This window comes from Hyperoodon ampullatus, assembly GCF_949752795.1.
Source record: "Hyperoodon ampullatus genome assembly, chromosome: 1".
Taxonomy (NCBI): domain Eukaryota; kingdom Metazoa; phylum Chordata; class Mammalia; order Artiodactyla; family Ziphiidae; genus Hyperoodon; species Hyperoodon ampullatus.
In genome coordinates, this window is record NC_136914.1 from 33,741,808 (window position 1) to 33,756,488 (window position 14,681).

At 44.7% G+C, this 14,681-nt stretch overlaps 1 protein-coding gene across 3 annotated transcripts in view; it reads right to left on the minus strand.

The window, feature by feature from the left end:
- Positions 1–948: 948 nt before the first annotated feature.
- Positions 949–14,681, minus strand: part of GUCY1A1 (guanylate cyclase 1 soluble subunit alpha 1) — a gene marked incomplete at its 5' end in the record, with an annotated part of 29,096 nt that continues 15,363 nt past the window's right edge. For 2 of the 3 annotated variants that reach the window (XM_079717995.1, XM_079717993.1), the window contains 3 exons: positions 949–1,854; positions 6,148–6,302; positions 11,461–11,604. In XM_079717995.1, the coding sequence (XP_079574121.1) occupies positions 1,653–1,854; positions 6,148–6,302; positions 11,461–11,604 (501 nt within the window). In that variant the 3' untranslated portion in view covers positions 949–1,652. The remainder of the gene's footprint in view (positions 1,855–6,147; positions 6,303–11,460; positions 11,605–14,681) is intronic. The other variant, XM_079717994.1, reaches the window with a different exon arrangement.

Here is a 14,681-nt window from a genome sequence, read left to right on the forward strand (position 1 = left end):
TAATGAGCCCTATTCAGTACCTCAAGACACTGGAGCATCATTGAGTAAATAATAATTATTGTGATATGTATAGTAATACGCCAGGGATGCTAGAGGCCAGCCAGTAATGGCCTTTATTCCTGAGGTCACCATGGACTGGCCTGGGGACTAGTGGAGATAACTTTTAAAAATTCCAGCTGACTTACCCCTCAGATCCCCAAATAAGAGTTCAGTGTATCTATAGCTCTGCAAATACTGACTTAAACACTGTAATGTTCAGCTTTCTCTTGCTTTGAAGTTGCGTTCTTTTTAAAATCAGATCCTTATCTCCAACCAAACTCTACATGTTACTTAGTTCACCAGAGATCTTAGACTAACATTATTAAAAGTTCACGTTCCAGAAAAATGTTGTGAAATTTCTACAATGAAATCACAGCATAATTTTCTTCATCAATATTAACACCCTCTTTAAAAATATCATTGAATTAATTTCGCTAGAATAAAAAATTCACAGATGTGTACTTAAGACAAAGAGTCCTGATGGTTCCAAGGACATATATACACACCAAAGTGTTGAACAAACACTTAAAAAGTAAGCTATCAGCAAAAAGAACAAGTCTTGTTTCCCACTTCTGAACTTAGATTTTCCTAATGGAACTTTATATGGCTCAGCCTGGCAATGGAGGGTGTCTGCTGAAATAGGTCCAAATTAGTGCTGTGTGTGTATATGTTTTATTTCTGTACGTTATGATTAATTCCCTGAATGCTGCCTTTACTCCATGTTGCTTCTGGGTAAAGTAAATTAGAATAATATTATTGCATTTTAATGTAGACTGTAACCATCTTTTATTCTGAAGACTATGACACAAAAATGAATTAAGAGAAATGAAATTGCTCTTATGGATTAAAATAGCCTTTCCCATATATAGACTTTTAAAAATGTCAGAAAAGGAAATATTTATTGTTACGACACATTACGTTGTGGAGGATATTTTTATAAAATCATCTTTGATATTTACAGAAGACCTACTTTAGATTCATATTGCATCTAACCCACAATGGCTTATTTTCTCTAAAAAAAGAAAAAGAAAAAAGTGCAACGGAAGAAAGCCTCACTCTATTTTGTTATGTATGCTAACAGTTAAATGAGGAAATGTAACAAAATGCAGACCTGAAAGGTTCAAAGAGCTTAGGGTATCAAATCCTATGGTTTCTATTCAAAAAGCATTTTTAAGGCAACCAACACTAGAAGAAGCGCTTTGATAACCAGGGTGTTTGGCCAGGGCAGAAGGCAGGCGACTCCACCAGGCTGTACAGGTCACTACAATCACCCGATATATGAACAAGGCGCTGAGTTCTGAGTACAGGTTATAAGCTATTCTTATATATCAGAAATATTCCCCCAAAGTCACTGTTTGAGGCTTCTTTCTTTCCTTCTTTCTTTCTCTCTCCTCTCTCTTTTCTTTCTTTCTCTCTCTCTTTTTCACTGAAGAGTTGAATATTGAGGTGAATACATTTTTTTCATGTTAAGTGGAAGGAAAAGCAGATGGTGACTTAGCTCCCCAAATGTCACTACCGCTTTTCAGCTCGCTGCCATCCCAGTGTGCTCTCAGAAGGTCCACACACGCTCCAAGGACTCAAACCCAGAGACTAACAATTGGGTGTATATTTGGCTAATCTATTCCCGATGCTTTGCCTAAAAAATTGGCATTGGCTTCCTCAACATCTTTCTTCTGGAACCATGGCTTTGAAGTTGTTCCTTGTTGATAAGCTTCCAGAAAATGACAGATTCCAGGAATGTCACTAGGAAAGTTTGGTGGAAGCTCCTCCCTTGATCGAGGTGTAAACACAAAACCAGGACAGTCTTTGAGTAATCTGGAAATATTGAAATGCAAATATTAATCATAAAACTTAAGATGGACGTAACTGTCTCATCAAGAATAGGTGACATAACTAAAGGAACGTTCCTGAGAATATTAATAAACCAGACATCTTCAGTGTCACTGACAGGAAAAATCCTAATGATGTTTATAAGCATCTTCACAGAAGAACGGCAAGGAATCAATGCACAATAATAGAAAGCCATACCAAATAATGTAGTTCACTCATATGAGGAAAAATAACTATAAAATAGTCTTATAAAGGTATCATCTATAATCTGTAGAACAGTGCAATTCACAGCAGTGGGGAAAAAAACCCAAAACAATGCAAAAAGTCTAATAATAGCAAAAAATACATGGAAATAATGTTACAGAACTGGAAGAGTTGAAAGAGATAAGACATTGTCTGTCAATTCATTCGTTTTCTAAATATTACTGAGAAGTAAGCTTGGGCAAGAACTTGTGAAAGAAAATTCTATATAAGATATATATCTATATATACAATGTGAGAGTAACTTTGGGATCTCTCAATAGAATTTTTATGAATTCTGGGTTAGTAGGACTAAAGTGAGATTTAGTTGTATATATCGACACTCTACTTACTATCTGATATTTGCAATATATTTTCTTCTTAAATTCTTAAGAATTAAATTTCACCTTAAATTCAGATGTTCTACAGGCTTTTATTATTTGCTGCATTTGTCCATGATGATAAACTCATTTGAAACTCTAATCATTTTGATTAAGTTACTGTCTCCTCTTCCCACTTGCTTCTCTAGCTCTCTGTCAAATGCAAACTTAATAAGCATCTCTCTGATCTATTACTCGGGCCGTGGATGGAAACAGGCTCTAAACCAGCTTCTGCAGAAAATCTCTCCTCATATCTCCCCTTCCACTCCCCAGTCTGCAATGAAAAGAGTGACGATGCTGCACGAGACTTCGGGACCCTGACGCCCTTCTGTGTGCTGAGGAAACCGCTGGACAGAGGTGCACGTCTCGAGGATCACAGACCTCAAGTAGAATACATGGAGTGTTCAATCAACTAATTTTTATCAGTGCACCAATATGTAGTCTGCAAAATCATAAGACTAATGAAATGATGTTTTAGTCATGGATTTGTAAATATTTTGAGTACTTATTATTTTATTTATTTATTTTGGTACGTGGGCCTCTCACTGTTGTGGCCTCTCCCATTGCGGAGCACAGGCTCCGGATGCGCAGGCTCAGCAGCCATGGCTCACGGGCCTAGCCACTCCGCGGCATGTGGGATCTTCCCAGACTGGGGCACGAACCCGTGTCCCCTGCATCGGCAGGCGGACTCTTAACCACTGCGCCACCAGGGAAGCCCGAGTACCTATTATTTTTAAGGCATAGTATTTGGTAATATATAATGAAAAATTACAGAATTCCACACAATTGAAAGTATAAGCTTCAAAGTCTGGTAGATGTAGGTTTGAATAACAGCAAAGATGTCAGATTTCTAGCCTTTCAAATGGGAATTAAAATAATACATGTCTCTTAAGACAGTTGTGAAGATTAAATAAATTGAACAGGATTAAGTAAGCATCAATTAGATACCACATAACACCTGTCATATTGGTAACAATCAATCTGATAATATCAGTCACTGGGAAATAGAAACCTTCAGACACCGTGGATTCTATTGATATATATTACCAATATATACCAATAGATTGGTGAAACCAATCTGGACAGCTAACTGATGCTTAGTAAAGCCGAAACTGGGTATAGCCCACGATCTGGGAATACCATTCGTAGGTATATTATCTAGACACATATGTATAAGAATATTTATCAAATCACGTTGTATAATAATGAAAAACTGGCAATCCTCTAATTACCCATGGATAGAAGACAGACTGGCTTATTTATACTCTAGAATACATATTATATCACATGCACATATGGGGACATGCTAGATTTATCTCGTACCAGCTTGTGAGAAACAGCTGTTAAACACTCTGGAATTCTGCAAGCCAGTTAAACCATCGGTAGCCTGAAACCTGCCACGGTGATAGTATTTACACCTTAAAAACTGGTAAATGCTAGAAGTCAGGGAGTATCCACTTCACTCCGCGGGCTGGTTTACCAGCACACCACTGCATTAGGAATACTGTAAATAAATGAACCAGATTTTTATGAACTGGATTTATATTTCATCAAGAAAAAAAATCTCAAAAACATAGTATTGAGTGGATTCAAGGCAAGCTGCAAAAGGGTATGGGTGGAATCTGTTTTTCTCTGGTTTTATTCTTCTATCTGGAGCATTCAGAAGTGGCTTTAAAGCAAATCATTTGAATGTATGAAGAGCCTTGCTCCAGATCACACATCTGGTAAGCCCTGTGCTGTAGGACATGTCTTCTGCCTACAAATCCCATGCTTTTTAAAGAGACTTACAGATTTTTTGTTCATTAAATCATCTTTTTAAAAAGATCCAAATTTGTAAGAAAAACAGGTTGGAAAAATAAAACCATTCAGAAGAAAGCTTGAGTAAGATCCAAGAATAGTAGCCACAGTCCCAGGGCAGATGCTCACATGTGGAGGGAGTTTTTCTTTATCTCTCCTGACCGGACACAGTTTCCTGCAAGTGGCTGCATCAACTCTCCTAATTTGGTCATCGTCCCATAATCCCTTATTCTCCTTGTTCCCTGGTGGAATTCAAGTCCTGCTTCTGTGTCGCTGGTCAACTTTCCCGCCCGCACGGGGCACCTGCCAGTTTTGTCTTTAATGATCCTGCATCACTGCATGCATCCCTCCTTTTAATCCACTGACCCCAAACTCAAACGATATTGAACCTAGTGTCTGTGCGTTCTTTGCACTTCAGTAAAAACAAACAAAAATGTGGGAAACTGTCCCCTAGAAGAAAACTCCTCATGACATTTAAAAGAAAGGAATGTCTAATTGCCATTACATTCTAAATTACTGATCAGAATTTGGAAGTGGAAGTTTGAAGGAAATGGATATTTTTGGTTGTGGGTATGCAGTCTGTGTCCTAAAGTTACATGTGCTTCATAAATATATCAAGGAAGTTAACACTTCCTAATATTACTGTATTGGGAAACGCCATCCCTGAATTCAATGTACTATCAATAAAGCTCTGCAAAGAAATAATTACCTTTCATATTTGTATAACTTCTCATAGAATCTCCGCTTGTCCTGAACTTAAGAAACACAGGATGAGCTGAGATGAGCACCTGAGGGTGTGTCCAGGGCGGGTGAGGAATGTGTCTGTGAAGACGCGGCCTCTGACTTAAGGTCTGATGTGAGAAGGAGGAAGGCAGGGGATGACCCGGGAGAAAAATGCAAAGAAAGCATCCTCCATTCAGGAATCGGTTTGGTGAGTGTGATGCATAAAAACGAGTCTGGGTTGCAGGAGATCCGTGAAATAAGGAGGGAGTGGAAGAAGCCTTGGGGGTAGGGTCTGGCGGGACCCTGGTGAGAGGAAGCACGTGAGTCCGTGGTTGCACGTTTAATTTTGCTCTGGCTTGTAAGGCGGGGGGACGCATCTGACCTGTGCTTCACGAAGAGAACATGGGTACCACGTGGAGGGGAGCCTGGGTGTGAGTAGCTCTGCGTGCAGCAGGACGGGGGCTGGGGTGGTGAGGAGCGCTGCTTGCAGAGGCACGGAGGGGGCGAGGAGCGCTGCGTGCAGAGGCACGGGGTGGGGGGGCGAGGAGCGCTGCGTGCAGTGGCACGGGGGAAGAGGAGCCCTGCGTGCAGTGGCACGGGGTGGGGGGCGAGGAGCCCTGCGTGCAGTGGCACGGGGTGGGGGCGAGGAGCGGTGCATGCAGCATACTCATCTGCAGTTGGGGACGGGGCACGCACGGGGAAGGAGAGGGCATGCCCAGGGTGCTGGTCCCAGCAACCAGGTGCACGGCGGCCCTCTACCACCCAGTCAGGAGACGGATGGAGCTTGGCTGGTGGGAAGTGGGTGTCTTCGGGGGTGGGGGGGAAATCAGCTGTTCTAATAGGATCACGTTGGCTGTAATGGGCCAGTTAGTCACCCGAGCAGAAATACAGGTCAGAACGTACGAGTCTAGCTCAGTGGAGAATCATGGGTCGGGCTGGAGATCAAAGTTCCCATGAGGCTAACGAGCAGTTAAAAAAAAACAGTTAAAGTGAGGATGATACAAGTTATGGCTTTTCTTTTTCTTTAAGATGATCTAAGCAAGAACAAGTTATGAAGAATGAAACAAACCAATAAGCAAAAATGACGACTGCGTATGAATGAGAAGAACAGACTTCAGGCACTGAACGGGATCCATACCTGTAGGTGGTAGGGCTGACGTTGATTTTCCGGGGGACACTGCAGGACTCGAACTTGTTAGCCAAGGTGACATTATTTCCAAAAAGGCAGTAACGGGGCATCTTAACTCCGACAACTCCGGCAAAAACCGACCCGGAATGCAGTCCAATGCGCATCTGAAAGCAAGAGCAACGCAACGTTCCGGTCACGGGTGAACACTGCCGCTAGTCAGCGCCGGCTGCGTGCCTGTCGAGACCACTGGGCTGCTTGCTCTCCCCTCACCCCCTCCTTCCTCCAAGCCTGCAGCCGATTCCCCTCTGCTCCCCACCTCCACGTAAAAACCACTAGGCCGCCATCAGCCTCGCCTCTTTTTCTTTTTCTTTTTTTTTTTTTGCGGTACGCGGGCCTCTCACTGTTGTGGCCTCTCGCATTGCGAGCACAGGCTCCGGACGAGCAGGCTCAGCGGCCATGGCTCACGGGCCCAGCCGCTCCGCGGCATGTGGGATCTTCCCGGACCGGGGCACGAACCCGCGTCCCCTGCATCGGCAGGCGGACTCTCAACCACTGCGCCGCTGTTCGCACAGAGCATCCTTTATCTCAACTGTCTTCCACATCTGAATCGAAGCCCCCCACGAACGGACCACAGTCACCATGGTGACCAAAGTACCCGTGGACTGTTGACGTGAACCTGCTCTGTCCATCGGTGAGAGAGACCTGATTCCGGAGCCCAGAAGTTGTTTCCCAACGCGGTCCCAGAAGCCAGTGCTCAGGATGCAGAGGGCGGGTTTTTAGGTGTTTTGCTTTAAAAGGACTTTATGCCAAACACTACCTCATTACTCAAATGACCAAGTGCAGAAAGAGAATTGTAATATTTAAGCAGAAAATGATGGAGGAAGCGGAAAGCTGGCATTGCTGACGCCTGCGTCATAGTGACTACACACATTTCAGTCAAAAACATCTGGGGGCTTCCCTGGTGACGCAGTGGTTCAGAGTCCGCCTGCCAATGCAGGGGACACGGGTTCGTGCCCCGGTCTGGGAAGATCCCACATGCCGCGGAGCAGTTGGGCCCGTGAACCATGGCCACTGAGCCTGCGCATCTGGAGCCTGTGCTCTGCAACCGGAGAGGCCACAGCAGTGAGGCGTCCTGAAAGTTATCAATGATCTGGAGAGCAGTTAGACAGTGTTTTAAAGTGGGATCTTGGGCTTCCCTGGTGGCGCAGTGGTTGAGAGTCCGCCTGCCGATGCAGGGGACACGGGTTCGTGCCCCGGTCTGGGAAGATCCCACATGCCGTAGAGCGGCTGGGCCTGTGAGCTGTGACTGCTGACCCTGTGCGTCCAGAGCCTGTGCTCCACAACAGGAGAGGCCACAACAGTGAGAGGCCCGCGTACTGCAAAAAAAAATAAAATAAAATAAAAAAATAAAAATAAAGTGGGATCTTCTGGAAGCTCCAAATACTGGCTGATCTCAGAGGATGTACAGATTTTAAATTACTGCTGCAGCAAAGCAAGTTAAAGGGGGGATGTTTTAAATGACAGATACCATGCACATTACTTTCAGTTCTATGTTTAGCTGACCATTTAAAACAAGTTTTATTAGATGTGCGTATTGTACACAGAGGCCAAGTACTCAGTGACTTAGATGTCCTTTAGAATCCAGAAGACTCCTGATCTCCCTAGTTTTACAGCTAATTTCAGACCTCTTCTAGAAACTTCTGAGAATCATTGGCTTATAACATGTCAAATCATGAATTCTGCAAAATTTTCAAACAAAAGCCCTACATCATGAATCAGGAAATTTGTATTAGAAACCAAAATTGTGCTAATAGCTGGTACTCTGACCTACAATATTATATTAGTTTCAGGCATACAACACAGTTGTTCAATATTTTATAGATTACACTCCCCACAGAGTTGTCATAAAATAACTGTACTTGCTGTGTGGTCCATTACATCCTAGTAACTTATTTATTTCACACCCAGTTGTCTGTACATCTAACCCTCACTCCCACGTTCCCCTCCCTCCAACCCCTTCCTTCTGGGACCACTGGTTTCTTCTCTGCATCTGGTAGTCTGACTTTCTCTGAATCTCCAAATTTCCCTTGTACTCTTTCCTCACCTAAAAAATGCAGGGTTGGATTATTTTTAAAGTTCCTTCTTTTTTTTTTTTTTTTGTGGTACGCAGGCCTCTCACTGTTATGGCCTCTCCCGTTGCGCAGCACAGGCTCCGGACGCGCAGGCTCAGCGGCCATGGCTCACGGGCCCAGCCGCTCCACTCATGTGGGATCCTCCCGGACCGGGGCATGAACCCGTGTCCCCTGCATCGGCAGGCAGACTCTCAACCACTGCGCCACCAGGGAAGCCCTAAAGTTCCTTCTTCATCCAAGTTTTACTTTAAGCAGAAAAACATAAATGTCTATTACATTCCGGCTTTTTCTTCCTTAGGAGAATATGGTTCTATATGTAAACACTATGACAGTGAACAATGTAAACACATAAAATAAGGTGACAAAAGGCTATCTTCTGCTTATAAATATCAGGCAGAATTTTAGAAGTTTTTACTGTCTTTGGGCACTCTTCTGGTTAAATCAGTTTCTCTCTTTGTACCTAGTCATTCTAGCTTTTAATACAAGTTTATCATGGCGTTTTACTGTTTCTATTGCATAAGTAATATGGAAATGCATCTTCCTCATAAACATCCAAACAACGCAGACAAAGCCGGTGTCTCTTTGCTTCCTAGCCTGCTCCCCAACTCCCCTCCCCCAGCCCTGAATCTCACACTCAACTCCAAAGCTTCCTTATCTGGGAACTTTTCAAATTTACAAGCATGAAAATAGTCCAAAGTTTAACAGGCCCATCACGCCCCCAGTGGAAACCTGCTGGGGAGTCTCCCCTTTGGGGCCACTATTGATGTAGCCCCTCTGCACACAGGTTCTGGGGCTGGGAGGGAGGTTCCCAGAGCCTGTGTCCGAGTTCACTCTGCACCTCCTGACTCAGCCTGGCCCTGGTCTCCATCATGAGATAGTGTCCACCCACCGTCTTCCAAGCCTCAGTGGGTGGACATTAGTGAGGAAGTCGGTAGGAGTAAGTGCGTAGATGGTTTGTACATATGACACGCTGGAGAAAACATAGAGTTTGAAAAGAAAAAAAGGAAATATTTCCTATTCTTTCACTGTGATTCTATGCCATGGGGTAGGAGGGTAAGAAACACATGACTCCAAATCGGATCCGTGAGAGACTCGACTACTCTTGTCTAGCAGTGAATTGTGGATGCCTTTTCATAATGTTGTTATAAAGATTTTAAATAAGATGATGTTTAAGTCACAATCTGCGCCCTGTGATACACATTAGTGCTCCTCTCTCTACTAAAACTACTCTGCACTTCTGCGTCTGTGATATTTCATGAGTAGCCCCTAAGGCTGTCAGATATTTCCTAGGACTGCAGGTCAATACAAAGAAAAAGGTGGTTTAACATCTGACTTTACAGGTCAGTAAAGCTAAACTATTATCACCCAGGTAATTATCTTTGAAACTAGCTATAAATAATTCTTGCAATTGCCAAACTCTAAAAGTGTATTTCTACAAATATCAAAAATCATGCCACTAACCCCCCTGCCCCAAACATACACATCTTAATTACAAAATCCATTTATGTGGAGATCACTGGTTTTATTATTAATCTGGATATTTTAAGCATTTACTTTGATGCTATGAGTTTCCTCACCAAAAAAAGACAAAACAACAACAACAACAAAACAAAAAAACACATAATTCTCTTCTAAAAAAGTACAGAAATTAAGCATCTGGAAAAGTCAGATACTGTGAAGCTTTTAAAGCACAGTTGAAAATTATGTCGCACTCTTCCTATTGAAACCTGGGGTCTCAGTCTTCTCCCCTGTGGGCAGGCTTAGGGTTGCTGTGACCAGTAGGACAAAATGGACGTGTCACAGTGTATCTCCTCAGGTCAGGGCATAAAGGCCATGCAGTGGATGCAGACCTGTTCACCAGGACGTGGCCCCTATCTAAGAAGTGGGATGGCCCTGAGGCTGCCCCAGCGGAGCGTGACAGGTGAGCACCTGGGCTGATAGTCCCGGCTGGGCCCCGCCCTCTGCCAGCCCCACCCAGGGAACCAGGCAGGCAAGTGAAGCTCTGGTTCAAGTCATGTAATCCCAGCTACCCTACGCGCCCTCAACCGCTGAGGATTCCCAGCTGAGGTGCCAGATACTGTGAGAAATGGACAAGGTATTCCTGCTTTGCCTCATCCAAATTCCGACGCACAGAATCAGTGCAAAATCACAGCTCTGTGGTTTTACGCCACTAATTTTAGGGAAGTGTGTCACACATTGGTATATAACTGGGATGAGAGTTGACTTAGAAGATAGTTGTGAAGGCTTACACATACGGCTTCTATTAACAGTGGAGAGAGCCCTGGCTAAACTTCCAATTTTTTTCCTCCTTCTCTATATATTTTATATCATGCCACATAGGATTCCATATTACTTCAAAGGCCCATTTCTGAAGGTCATCAACTGAGGTTGTTCTATAAAAATTAAATGGCAGATTCACTTCAAGTGGGACAAATAAGGATATTCCACTCATGTTTTATCTACTAAATCAATGGTTAGCGTGTTAATTTTATTTTCTCATCTGCTACAAGACATTATTATTCTGGGATCTGGCTCATCTAGAAATTTTGGAATTTTATGTGTCCTGGAAAATATTGGTGGATTAGCAGCCCACTTCATTCTCGTGTAATTCCTCCCCTGCAGGGATCAAAAAACTAAACATTCCATTTTCCAAAGTCCCTTGAAGGTTCTAGATGTACTTAGGTGTGGTGAATCAGAAGCCCTTGCATGAGCTCTGGAAACCTGCATTTCTGCCTGCACTTTCTGCCTGCACTCCCGTTGTGAGCACGGCTGGGGAAGCCTTTGTGTTCTCTCTCCCCTGCTTAGCCGGGAGCCCAGTTGCCAGTCATTCATTCTGGAAGAGTCGTGATGCAGTATTTCCACGTTGCTGATGCAATTAAAGTAGCTGCAACTTTCTTCTGCAGCCAGCAGTGGACACAGCTGCTTTCCGAGCACAGTGGTTCCCTGCCTGGCTGTGGCTGTGTGGTTCTGGAACCAGCTTCCAGGTCATGGAGGAAGCCGTGGTTCTGAAGTGTGGGTCTGGGAACCATTTTTTCAAAGCTCAAGCCATGGATGGCGTCTTTGGTCTCTAAGTGATCTGTAAGCCACTTAACACCGCGTAGTAAAGCAAGCTGGAGACCATTCTGTTGGGATCTAACTAATCAGCATTTACTGTCCTGACATCTCCTAGCCAGGACGTGATACGCCTCACCTTGATGGGCTCTCCGTGGGGAGACACCACTTCATCAGAGAGCTCCATCATCTTCAGGGCCATCAGTGCGATCCGAACAGCGTGGGTGTCACTCTCTTTGTGCAAGCCCCCAGCCACACAGTATGCATCGCCGATGGTCTCCACCTACGCACAACAGATTTTCCACGTTACAAACAGAAGCTGAGGAAGCATCACAGTGCATATCATAAAGCAGAAATTAAGAATCATGCAGCAGACACCTCAGCGCTCAGGGCCAATGGAACATCAGAGCAAATCACAGACTCTTGGAAAAGGCTTTCCTTCCCAGGAAACGCACAAGGTGAGCGGCAGGGCCATGCTGTGAACACAGTGTCGGGAGGGGCTTCTACTCCCAGGATCGCCACTGAGTCACCTCCTTCTTTCCCCACCACGTAAAAGGGCTTTGTAGAAGCAAATGACATACTTTGGGTTTATACTAAACTGTTTTAAGATACTGGGTGATTTTATACCCTCTCAGAATAAAATACAGCGTTCTGAACAAAGTCACTACTGAATCAAGGCCTTATGAATTTAATAAGGATGTGCCAGGTTAAAACTGCCATTTTAGCTTTTCAAAAGGACATTTGGGGTTGTCATAGCAACGCTAGACTGTCCACATGAATATTAATCACAAAGTGTAGAAACCAAGATGTCAAGCCCAGGGGCAGAGACAGTGGTGACTGGAAAGCTATTGGAAATCAGGCTCTTCTGTAATTTTCATGTATATTATTATCATTGTCATGATTGCTGTTGCTACGAGTGATTTTTATCTGTCTGTGATCCTGAGTACAGAAAGCTAATGGTTACTTTAAATCCACACATAAGCCACCAATTTGTAATAGGTACATTTTTCTCCTCTAAATATTAATTGTAACTTATCAGATCATACCACTGTTCTGATCCAGAGCTTCCAATCTAGGGGGACGGAGACGAGAGAGGAGAAGAGAACGGAGACAAACTTCAGTGACTCCCTATTTCATGCAGAATAAATGCTGGGGCCCTTAACATGCCCCCCAAGTTCTTGCCCTGCCTTTCTGCTGCCCCCGATCCATCTCCTAATTCTCCCTCTTGTGCACTGTGTTCCAAGCCAGCGGCCACCTGTTTCCCCTCAAACATACCAAATACTTGCTACTCCTCGGTCTGGAACAGTCTTCCTGCAGGTGGCCACCTGGCGTGTCCCTGGTCTCCTCGGGCCCTGCGGACACCCACCTGGCGAGGGAGGCCAATCCCGCCCATGGCCCCGTACCTGCTCCATTTCCTACCAGGAGAGCACACCAACGGGGATGCTGTGGAGTTACGCCCGTGTTGGTTGGCTTTTCTCCCAGTGGGACACAAGCTCTTGGAGTCTGTCTCATCAACTCCTCCATCACTGGGGCCCAGGCTGTTCACCACGGACACAGCCCAGCGGCCGGGCATCCCGAGAGCATCTCCTCGGCACCACAGGCAGAGAAGCGCTCAGGCTAACGGCTAACCTGTCACAGGGCTCAGGAAGTGTTACTAAGTAGGAGAAGGGCACCCTCGCCCCTACTGGGTGTTGGGTGCTGTCCTCTGTGCTGCTGCAGCCCCTGCAGAGGTGAGAGTGGTATCGCGTCCCCAGTGTCACAGGGAATCTGCCCTGTGCGTCTCTGTGTGTCCCTCTTCTGCCCGTCCCCCCGCCGTGGACTCTTTTCACAGGGACTGTACCCCCCACCCCACGCTGGCCATCGCTGGAGGACCAGTAAGGATGTGCTGAAACAACAGACAAATACACACTCAGATAAGCAGAAAACGACCTAGAGGTTGAAAGACAGAAGGGAAATGCAACTGAATGAAGCCCTGGTCCATCGGGTCCTGGAATAAACAAGCCTGACTGTTCCTTGGAAGCCACCGCGGGCACAGGTCAGCCCTGATGAACACTCTCTATATCTTAAGGTTATTCCAAGGCGAGGACCCTCCCCCGTTTGTTCACAGCACCTCCAGGTGTTTCCACGCAGAGTCGGCGTGAAGAGCGGGTGAAATAAGGATGCAGGCTCTCTGGCTGGGGCTGCGGCTGGGCCCCCAGGGGGCTCTGCGCCCGCATCCTCGTCGTGAGGAACAAGATTCTGAACGCGGGGGAGGAATGACCCATGTTTTAAAGTTTCAACAGTGCGAACCATGCAGCGGCGGGCAGCTTCTGCGAGCAGTCACAGCAGTTTGCAGAAGACAGGGAGACCTCCCAGTTCTGAGAGGAGATATTCTCAAGACATAAACTGTCTACAAATAAATACAGTGAATTCCACAAGAGGCCATGAGGCTTAACCTAAGTGAAGCCAATTATTTTATCTGTAATTATGCATGGACCTCTTTTTTCCTAAGGGAATCATAGCTCTGTCTGGAATTTCCTGTTACACATTTTTTAAAAGGAAAATTTTACTTCGAGCATCTAGACTGGAACAAAGGAGGGGCTTATAGAGTCCCATAAATAATTTTTGTTTCCTCTTTAATCATTTATTTATTTTCACGTTGCATTAAGCTCTGAAATGCCAGATTTTTACGGGGCAAATTAAAAGATGATTCAAGCCACATAAATGAGAAGCATGCTTTATTGCTTATGCCAGTATTTAGGACAATGTAAAATACTTTAAATCAGCAAGAAGATATGTTTTACTTCTAAAGAAATAAGCTGGACACAAAATGTCTTCATTGGTTCTCTTATTAACAAAAGTTACATTTAAAAAATAGTTTCTTATGTTTCAGGGACAATCTCTGTGCATCCTCAGAGCCTAGAATGATGGCTGCTACCCTGTAGGCACTCAGTGCCTGCTGGCTGATGAAGGACAGATTATTTTTTTTACCGTAATCTTTGTAACAGTCGTGTTCATGAAGATTACGGGACATAATGCATGTTATTCATGCATATAAACTCTGTGGGTGGGTGTTATATCCTCTGTTTCAGAAATAAGAAAGGTTATTTAACTTTCTCTGCGTACAAAGCCAATAAGGCAGTAAAGGAGATTTGAAGACACGCCTCCTTCTGCCCTTGGCCTGGGTACAGTAACCCCGTAAGCCGTTGACTGGGGTTGCTCTTCCCCGGCTGTGAAAAGGATCCCGTTACCCTGTACTGAATGAATCCGTTCGAAGACAATTCGTGCAGTCCTCGTGCTTCTTTCCTTCTGCAGAGAGAAAGGATACGTCCTGCCTGTGCAAGGCTGACCTTGAAACATCTCACCTTAACAGTTCATCTG